Source organism: Pelodiscus sinensis, chromosome 26 (assembly GCF_052426305.1).
Source record: "Pelodiscus sinensis isolate ZL-2025 chromosome 26, ASM5242630v1, whole genome shotgun sequence".
NCBI lineage: Eukaryota > Metazoa > Chordata > Testudines > Trionychidae > Pelodiscus > Pelodiscus sinensis.
The window spans coordinates 6836548-6847433 of NC_143077.1; the positions used below are offsets into that span (position 1 = coordinate 6836548).

Here is a 10886-nt window from a genome sequence, read left to right on the forward strand (position 1 = left end):
CCACAAGGAGTAACGGTAGTTCAGACTAGGAAGCCTAGTCTGAACTACCTAGTTCGTGCCGCGTGTAACCGCGCAGCACGGGGTTCGAAGGAGCAGGGATTTAAAAATGGTGGCGCCCAGTTTATGCAAATGAAGCCCGGGAAATTCAAATCCCGGGCTTTATTTGCAAGTGCGGTATGCCTACATTACCTCCTAGTTCGAACTAGGAGGGTAGTGTAGACATACCTGAAGGGAATGAAGGTCTGTGATTTCATTAGCTACATAATTATTTGTATTTGAGTCATGTGGAATGGCACAACCCCTACTGTACAAGGGGTGGGCAGGAACACAAAGTAAGAGGCAGATCATGCAGATCTTCCCCCTGCCCCGAGAGTTCAGAAATAGGCAAAGGCAAAGGAAAGAGACTTACCCAAGGTCACACAGAAAATCAGTGGCAGAGCATACAATAGCTTCCGGATCTCCCGAATCATTGTGGCCTCTCTGGTGAATGTTTGTCTCCCACACCCACCCTGATCCACCCCTTCTCTCCCCCCCATGCAAAGAAAGCGAAAGCTTAGAGATGTACAGAGACCCTTTCAGAAACATTTCCACAGATGTACCCACTAACTGCACTAACTGCCCCATGGAAAACTGCACACAGTTCTCACCAACATCCTGGCCCAGCTGGCTCAGGAAATGCAGATTATGGAGCTTGCTCTAGGCTGGGTTGAGACATCCCCCCTGATTCCAAGATACCAGTTTTCTCCCAAGGCCCATGCGCCCAGCTGGCTCAGAAGGGTTCCTTACCTGGTAAGGGAGAGGTGCTCTAGTGATGCCAATGAAACAGAGGTAACCCCACTGGGATCACTACTTCTTCCAGCCTAATGCACTCCTGAACTGGGCCAAACCAAGCGGCTTTTCTGCCAAAAATTCCGCTTTGAGATTTTGGGTCTGAACCTGATTGTCTGATGGGAAACTGAGGCACGCGGACATCGGAAAGCTCCTTTGCATGAAGCCCATGTATTACAGCCCCAGCAAATATTCAGGGTCAGGCAGCGGCAGTGTCGAGTGTGGGAAGGAGGAGTCACACCTTCGACAGTGCTCCCATGGGGCTGCAGCTTGGGTCCCCATAACTGTTGGGCGGGGGGGCGGAGGGAGAGAAAGGGTAGCATATCTGGTTTTCCCACTTCCCGCAAGAAGGTGGGCAGGAAGGATGTATGGAGACACAAGGATTGATTGGTACCCTTACTCTGCCCTGCCTCTGCACACTAGCCAGACCTGCTGCAGTAAAAGGCTGCTATAAATGACTCCACCACCCCCAGGGGAATTAATTACAGGGAATTCATGACAATTGCAGAGGGCATTGTTTCACAGGGGTGCAGAACCTGAGGCTTGGGGGCTGGATGATGCAGCCCCTGGCTTGCCTGGATCCATCCCCTGAGGCTCCATCACTGCGGACTCTGTGGGTCCGCAGCCCCCCACTGGAGAAAGGTTCCCCACCCCTTTAGAGCCACTGTCTAGCCCCAAACTACCTCCTCTGCACACCGGCTGTTAGCAGGACTCCTGCAACAAGCAGCAGCCTCACAGGCCATTGCTGTACAAGGTGCTGGCATATCGGATGAAAGAAACTCCCTTTAAAAGGCTCTGTCAGATCATCTCATCTCGGTGGCTATTCATTCCCAGCCCTACCCTGTCAAAACATCCAGCCGGCTTTACACTGAGTACTACCCACTTCCCCTGGCAACCGGGGAGGAGGCTTTGCCTGCTAGAAATGGGCCATTCTGCTGGAGCACAGATACCGGGGGTTAGTCCATGGTCTAACTTTGTGTTCACTAGGGGATGATTAATAAAATGAATAATTTTGGACTGCTCTCTGAGCACACAAATTAATATACCACCTCCCTTCTCCTATGCCACTTTTTTTACAAAGAAGTCAGCCAAAAACTATTTACAGTCAGGTCAAAAGAAAGAAAATTGTCTAGGCCAAGTTCCAGTCTGGTACATCTTTAAATAATACAGTCATCAACAGGAAGTCAATCCCCAAAACACAGTCTTAACTATAACATAACAATGAACAAATAACCGAGGGTGAAAAATAATCTTGACAAGTACATAGTTCGAGGGATAAAAAAAAACCTACAAAACTATTATGGGTAAGCCTTATCTTGGACTCGCTGCATCGTCAGCTCGCAGCCACAAGAAAAAAAAATCAGCATCTTCTCGAAACAGACAACAAGCTTTACAGGTTATTCCTGCATTTTATGTTTTTAAATTCCACTAGTGTGTAAGCTATGTATTATCCTTTGAAGAAACATGTGTGTCCTCTACCTTTTAAAGCAAATAGCTTTAGCTACAGTTGGTTCCTTGCAGAAGATTAAGACAAGTGATCATGTTTGTAATTTCCTGAGAATCACTTGCATCTGTAGAGATCATCTGTAGCAACCTGCCATTCCCCTCCCCCCCCCACTGTATTAGACTATAGGAATATTGACAGCTCAGAATAAGTGGATACAATAAGGTTAATATAATAATAGTAGGATTTCTCTTTTTTTCCTCTTTTTCCAGACAGGCTAGAACTACTAACTGATAGTTTTATATACACAGCTCTAGTGCCACACTATGGGAACTTCTGGATATTGCTACCCTCACCATCCCCAGGAAAAGACTAGGCTGAAGAGATACCATGTTAAGAACGTGGTCCCGTAGGGGTTCATTATTGGGACCGGTAATTCCAACCCTAGGCTAACCTGAAAATATCCGATCAGAAACAGGAAACAGTAGGCACCTTTGCCCGACGGGCACAGTCACAGCACTGCTGTTAACTAGCTGTATTTTACTAATCTCAGAGTTGTCCCTTGTTTTGACAGAAAGGTTGTTCAGAATCTCTTGAAGTAGTGGTGCTGTGCAGGGGAAAAAAACAACACACACACACACACACACACACACAGATAGAATTGCCTCATAGTCCTATTGCAGCCAACACACGGAAGGATGTCTGGAGGCATTTGCAGACCTGACTCTCATGTCAAAGAAGAAGGGGGGGGAAATCAATTAACAGCCCCACAGTGAAGGTCTAATTTTAAATGAAGCAAAGATTGAGGGGGGGGGGGGGGAGAGAAGCTGTGCTGCCAAGCAGGACTAAATGCAGAACAACTGAGCACTGAAAGAAAGCCAGCAAGATCTTGCATGAAGGAGTCAAGGATAGCAGGCTGGGGGTGGGTGGTGAGAGAAGAACTGTAAACCCCTGAAATAGTAAATCACTCATTTTAGGTATCTGTCCAGCAGTCACACCGAGTGAGAAGGGTGTTTTCTCTGTCTTCAGAGAGACTCAATGCTTTTGCTGAGGGCAGATCAAATCAGGGAGAGAGGAGCTGTCTCTGTTTACTGCCAGTGAACTGATTTTCTCCTGCCTTAATTGGTGTCCCCAGTTGGTAAAACTCTTTGGTGTCCATTGCAAGATAGCTCAGGAGGATAAGGTACCAAGGATGGTCTTTCTGAGTATCCTTGGAGGAAGTCTGACTGACATCATAAAAGCAGGGTTGCATTTCAGATACAACATAAAGTTTACCCCCCCGCCAAACAAATGCAAAACAGCTTTCTACCCTCAGCTCTGCACACACACACAACGGGGAGTTGCATTAGGCACATTTAGACGAACCTCATTTCGAAACATTTGGAAAACTGGGAACCCCTCAGTGATAAAGGAAGAAAAGAACAAAATGTGTTTTTTCACCCTCCTTCTCCCCTCCCCTTACACAAAGCCAGACTCTACACAAGACCACAGCAGCAGTGAACTTCAGTTTCAGACTGAATCATTTCATTTGGAGGTGCTGCAAAAACCTGGGGGCAAGGGATGAGGGTAAAACCTCGTTGTCGATCTATTTTGATCTTTCCTAAGTTTTAAAGCTACAGATTTGGCCAAACATAGACAGCTCTATCATGCTCACACCAAACAGCTAATGCACAGAAGCACAGCCGCCTGAAATGTTTGAGGAAGGAAGGAACCCTAAAAGTGCTCCCATGCTGCATGTAAGAAGTCCCTACATCTATTTTATAGACTGGGGGGAGGGAGAGGCAAATAGGAGGATAGAGAAATAATGAAGGAAGATGCAAAAAAGCAAAATGATGGCCTTATTGTTGGTCGTCTGGCATTGGGAGCAGAGTGACCAGACCCTTTGAAAATGGGGAGTAAAGGAAGGAACAAAAACCAGCTTTTTTTAACCCAGATTGTACAACTGCTGCTCCCATAGGCGACACCTGCAAACTTTATCTTCCTCCAGAGACACACCGCAACAAACGTGACACACACGCGAATTAAATAAGGTTCCTGATTCAAACAGCAAAGGGGGAGAGGAGAGAAATGCTCCCAAAGTTGCCAGCTCCCTCCATTCCACTCACCGGTTGCTGATGCAGCCAACAGCCCCAGGGAGAGCAGCAGAATCCGGCTCCAGTAGCTGGCTTCCACCGTCATGAGAGCAAAGATCCCCAATTCCCCCCAATTCCGTCTAAAGCCGCAGCTGCATCCCGTCCTGTCCCATCCCAAAGCAGGTTGCATGTCAAGGGGGCTGGGGGGGCTTGTTTTCCTCTCCCCTGCACAATTGGGATGGCCCCTCGGCTCGGCTGGAGGAAGAGGAGGAAGGGAGGAAGTGGGGGGGGGAGGTCGGGATTGTGATTATGATTATTTTAGCTCGGAAAAAAATCCCAATGCATGGAAGGCTCCGAGCTTCTGCAGCTGGAATGAACCAAGTCGCACACTGGTTTAGGGAGAGGAGGGCTGGCTCTTTTTTTTTCCTCCCCCTTCCTCCATTCTCCCTCTTTCCCCCCTCCCCACTTAAAAATGACTCTCTTGGATCGAGCTTTTCAGGATTAGCAGCAGAAGGTTCCTGGGGGATTTCACTTTCTGATCATCACCATCCTCCAGGTGATTCATCCCCTTCACAGCCTTGTTTCTGAAACCCTGGGAAAGGGGGCATACTTCAGCGGTGTGATTTTGGCGGAAAGAGAGTGTGTGTGTGTGTGTGAGATATGCATAGATTCAAGAGATCTGTGTGTGTGTGCTTTAGATAGATGAATAGACAGATTCAAGATTTGTGTGGGTGCTTGTAGATAGGTAGATAGATCCAAGGTGTATGTGAGTGTTGTGCTTTAGATGGATGGACAGATAGATAGATTCAAGATGCGTGTGTGCTTTCAGATAGGTAGCTGGATAGCTGGATAGATAGATTCAAGGTGTGTGTGTGTGTGTGTGTGTGATGGTGTGTGTGTGTGATGGTGTGTGTGTGTGTGTGTGTGTGTTTTCAGATAGGTAGATGGATAACTGGATAGATAGATTCAAGATGTGTGTGTGTGTGTGTGTGTTCAGATAGGTAGATGGATAGCTGGATAGATAGATTCAAGAAGTGTGTGTATGTATGTGTGTGCTTTCAGATAGATAGATAGATTTTCCTTCCACTACTCCCTCAATTCCCTCTACCCTCCCAGAAACAACACACCACCAAGTCTGGTTTAGGATCGCATTTATTTGTGCTTTTTAATACCCGCCACAGGTTTCTTCTTCATAGAAGCAGTTCCCCTAAATGCCCAGATCAAAGATGCGACCTACAGCTCTGCTCGGCGTTCCCACAGCTGCTAGAATTAACGGGGCATGCTTCATCCACAATTCTCTCCCCCCCCCCCCGCGTCTTTTTTTTTGGGGGGGGGGCTGTGTCAACAACTTGAGGCTCTATGGTCACTTTTGATGAGCGAGGAAACTGCGTTACAAACACAGCAGGCATCCCACCGCGGGGGGGGGGGGGGGCGGCCATAACCCCCAGAAAAAGCCCCCAGCTTTGCAACTGTTACTTCTCCCAGGAGCAGGCGGTGCTGGGGACGGATTTGGGCCTGCCAAGGCGGACTGGTTATAGGGATGGTTTGGAGATGGGGGAGGGGGGGCTTTGCGTCACCCCCTCCCAAATCATCGCCCGTTTCTTTTCACTGTGAGCTACTTGCAGTGCAATGCAAACCATGCCAGTCTGGTACAGCCCCAATCGGGCATGTCCTTGGCTCCCCAATGCTGACCGGCCCATAGGGGCTCCTACGTGGCCCCCCAGCCCTCCCCACGCTTTGCAGGCACGATTTTAAAGTGGACAAACGCAAGAGCCTCCCCCCTCCCTCCCGTTATCTGGGGAGCCCATTCAGGAGCAGAGGTGGGAGCTTAGCTGCAGGTTTCGACCCCGGAGGGGGGGGGCAAAGCAGAGAGGGAGGCGAGCCAGACGCCGCAGCTCGGAGGCTCCCCCCCCCCCCCCCCCCCCCGCCTTAGGCATCCAGAACATGCACCACTGCGAAAGAGGAAGGGCGGCTGGTTTTCTCATTGCAACCTCCTCCCGAGCTGCAACCCTTAGCGGGAGGGGGGGGGGGGGTCTGCAAGGCCACATGCAAATGAGTGATCGGGCTGCAGGGGGGAGGGGTGGGCTTTTTTTGCACCAGCCACCCCTCCCCCTACCGCTATCGCTTTGCATTTGCTGCAGTTCCTTGCTGCAAACCCCCCCCCCCCCCCCGCCGCCGCCGCCGCCGCCGCCTCCTCCTTCAGCCTTGAATGTGCCTTGAATGAGCTCATCCGACAGCCAGGAAACAATTTATAGCCAGGGCTGGCCCATCTCCCCCCTCCTCTCCCTGCCCAGCCCGGGAGCCGCTGCCAAGAGCCACCGCCACCAGGGCTGGCCGATGAAAGAGTCGCTTTATGCCCGTTTACACTGCAGCGTCCTGTTCAGACAGCCCTTCCCGTTCCAAGGCGCAGCCCCAGCCAGAGAGCGGGGAATCCAGCGCGCAGCCCCGGCCGGCCCCTTTCCCTGGGCTAGTTCTGCCAAAGAACCCCCCCGTGACGCGCTCGCCGGTGAAGAGGGGACCCGGCTGCTGCAGACACAGAGGGTGACACACAGAACTAGCCAGGGAGCAAAGACAACACGCAGGCATCCAGTGGGAGCCCATTTGATTCCAGCGTGGTCCAATCCTGCTCCCCCCCCCCCACACACACATCCCCATCAATTGCTTTCCAAAAAAAGCACCTGGCAGCACGCTGAGTTGAAAGGTCTCCCTCTCTTTTACCAGGTGTGCCCAGCTCTGGGGACAGGCCTGCCTAGGACAGCCAAGTTGGCAGAAACTTGCAGGGTTCTTTGAAAGTGCATGTGTGTCAGTTCTAGTGCAGGCTGCTGTTAACCTCCACTAGCCACTGATCAACTTGCCTGATTACCTCCACACTAAGCTGGACACAGGATTTTTGCCTTTCTAAGCAGCCAACAGGAGCCAGGAATGTTTGATCTACACTGCCACCCACAGTCAAAGCTCAGGCTCAGAACTGGCCAGATTCTGACACCTACGGATTAAACCTCTCTCGTCCGGCACCCTGGGGACCTGACAACTGCTGAACCAGAGAATTTGCCCAACCGGAGCTGGTGGGGGGCAGGGGGTCAATAGTATCTAGCAGCTTTACCAACACTTCCCCTGCTGCCTGGGCTCTTAGAAGACTGTTAGGGATAAATTGGAGCTAAATCACAGCACAGAACACCAAGAGCCAGGACTGGTGGCTGTAAACAAACTTTATGGCAGGAAACTTGACCACACCCATGATAAGCAGGGATATAAAATCCTGATTAATCAGTTAACTGCTTAAATGTTGGGTTAACCTAACGTTTAACCCGTTAACTGACTGAAGCGGGATCTGAGCTGGAGCAGTGCCCAGCCCACAGGATTCCCAACCCCCAATCCCACCCTGTGGCTGACTGCTGCCAGTCCTCAGCCCCTTCCCCGCCACTGGCCCCCAGTTCTCAGCTCCCATCAGAACAGCCCCTACCTTTGGGGCACCCGGGCTCCCTGTAGACAGAGGCTGCTCTGGACGAGAGCAGCCTCTGTTCATGGTGGGCTGCTCCAGCCCGCATTCGTTACCAGTTAATCGGAACCAGTTAGTGCCACCAATTTAAGGTGATGCTGACCGGTTCACTGGTTAAACTTTCACATCCCTAATGACAAGTGCCGGCTAACTAAAGTCATGCCGGATCATGGATGTTGCCAGACCAGAGAGTGCTGGACTAGAGAGGTTCAGCATGTATTATATCCTATCTATCATTTCCCCGACCAGAGCCAAAGCAATATAAATCACTGCAAGCCTTCCACCTCCAAAGAACACAATCAAACACAATATTTCTGAATGTCTGGGAGCCAAGGGTCATAGAAACATAGAATCATAGAACTGGAAGAGACCTCAGAAGGTCGTCAAGTCCAGCCCCCTGCTCTAGGCAGGACCAACTCCAACTAAATCAACCAGGCCAGGGCTTTGTCAAGCCAAGACTTAAACACCTCTAGGGATGGAGACTCCACTACTTCCCTAGGTAACCCATTCCAGTGCTTCACCACCCTCCTAGTGAAATAGTTTTTCCTAATATCCAACCTGGACCTCTCCCACCACAACTTGAGACCACTGCTCCTTGTTCTGCCATCTGTCACTTGGCATGATTTACACCTATTAGGTCTTGTCTTCACATGCAGTGATGAAGCTGAAACGCTGTAGCCCATTAATGAAGATGCTACTATACCAGCAGAAGAGCTTCTGCCAGCATGGTAGTTAATCCACCTCCCCGAGCTCTGGTCTACACTAGGACCTTAGTCCAAAATCCCCAGACCCGTCCCCCGTTCAAATAAGTAAGCAATGCTTCCACACTACCAAGGCTGTTATTCTGGAATACGGGGCCATGGAATTTGAACTCTGTACTCCTGCTTTTCATGAGGAATAATGCTATTCCCAAACTTGTACGTCCGAAATAACATTAGTGTAGACACTTCAGTGCCGCTAATTTGAACTTACTTGCCTCTGGGAGGCCTCCCACAGCTCCCCAGAGTACTTCCTGGGCTCTGAGTCCGAGGTAGTACGTCCATATTCATGGAGCCTGCCTCGGACTAATTTTGATGCTTTCCTGTAGTGAGGATACGCAAGGTCAACGTTGTTTAATCGGCAGTTCTTAAGTCAAATTTAGTAATTTCGAAAGAATTTCCTAGTGTGGACATGGCCTGAGAGGTCGTAGCTATGTCGATGGGAGACATGACCCTATCTACACTGGGTGTTAGTGGGTATAACTACATCGCTTAGTGGTATGGCTTTTTCATACCCCTGAGCAATGTAGTTATACCAATATAAGTCCATAGCATAGAACTGGCCTTAGTCCAGGTGTGGGCAATAAGATGGCAGCAGTTCATCAGGGTTAGCCGCTGGCAGGCTGCTGCTGCTATATTTACCTGTGCCACCATAGATATGGGTGCTTGCAGCTCATCTATGGGATGCTGCAGGAAGTAGCACCATCTGGGACACCACTTCCTGCAGCTCCCATTGGCCAGGAATGGCGATCCGCGGCCAATAGGAACTGCAAGCACCCATACCTGCAGAGATGCAGGTAAATACAGTAGCGGCAGCCCACCAGGGGCTAACCCTGGCAAACTGGATCCGGCTCACGTGCTGGTATTTGCCTGCTGCTGGCTTAGTTAGTTCTCACAGTGATTTCCTGGTAGTAAGAAGCATGAACTCCATTTTACAGATTGGGAAACAGAGAGACAGGAAGGAGAAAGAACTTGCCCGGGGCACAAAGGGGATTAGTGCCAAATCTGAGAACATCACATAGGAATTCTGACATTAAGTCTCCCTTCAACTACTAAATGACATTCCATACATAGTCAGAGGTGGCTAGGAACAAGGAGTCTTAATTCATCTGGGCTGGTGAATCTTAAGAGTGTTTTTCCCAAACAAAAAGCAGCACAATCAACAAGTCTCCCTAGGGATATGAACAGACTTAGGATGAATAAAATAAATCCCAACATCTACTTTGTTGACCAACCACAGCTGCTGTGGGTGAAAAGAGCAGCAATTAGATGTCCATGCAGTATTAGCCAAGAGGCTTGTACATAGAATAATCTCTCTGATTATACAGACTACTGTCACCGTGACTTTTTAGATGCATGATAGACAAGTCCACTTTTTACTCTAAGCTAACGGGAGATGCACAGAGCTAAGATTTCAGAGAAAGGTGCAACAGCTGCAGTAACAAAACAAAAAAATCTATGCACAAGTGTTGCCCCTGCAGATGGGCAAAGGCTCTTGTACATGTAAAAATTTCACTTTTACCTGCCCGTGTTCTTTTGTTTTGCACAGACACATGGTGCACATGGAACCATAGCAGCCAAATGAATTTCTGCAGGTATAACCAGTGCATCTGAAGTCTGGGCTGGCTGCCTTCTTCTCATTCACATTCCACAGCCCTCCCCAACAGAAATGTGGTTTAACTGTCGCTGATAAGCCTGTCCTCAGGTTCAACATAGTTTCATAATTCTCTCACCTCCTGGCCTTAAATATCAGCCAGAACAGGACTTGGGAGCTTCCGCTGAAAAAGCTCATGGCCCTCTTCTGCAGAAGCAATACGATTCTTCATGAGCTGTGTCACTATTAAGAATCCGTTCTTCTGTCAGGATCCAGGTGCTCCAAACTGCAGTACAGAAATAACTGTACTGGGTGGCATTCCCAAGGCGGGGCTGGCAAAAGACGGAGGTGTACGTGTTGTACCAGAGCATGCTACCTAGTCCAGTATCCTGCATCAGCAGCCGATGTCCAATGCTTCAGAGGGACCATTAAGAACAAAATAGTGTCCTGAACAAAATCCTCAATCTAGACCCCCCCGCCCCAAACTTTGGCAAGTTCTGAAAGTTGGTTCCTTGAGCCCATCTGCAGAACAAATGGAGACTTAGCTAGCTATGCTCATGCTCCTTAGTTTGGAGACACAGAAGTAAACCAGACAAGACAGCCAGAGCCCCTGGCTCTCAGACCCACACCAGAGTAAATCCTGCGGTCTCTGCTTCAGTTTATTTCTGTGAGAAGGATCAGGAGGGGACCG

At 49.6% G+C, this 10886-nt stretch overlaps 1 protein-coding gene across 1 annotated transcript in view; it reads right to left on the bottom strand.

Annotated features, from left to right (window-relative positions):
* CSMD2 (CUB and Sushi multiple domains 2) overlaps window positions 1-4779 on the bottom strand; it is a 734622-nt gene extending 729843 nt beyond the window's left edge. The window contains exon 1 of the mRNA XM_014578911.4: window positions 4378-4779. Within this exon, the coding sequence (XP_014434397.4) occupies window positions 4378-4534 (157 nt within the window). The 5' untranslated portion in view covers window positions 4535-4779. The remainder of the gene's footprint in view (window positions 1-4377) is intronic.
* Between the last annotated feature and the right edge of the window lie 6107 nt (window positions 4780-10886).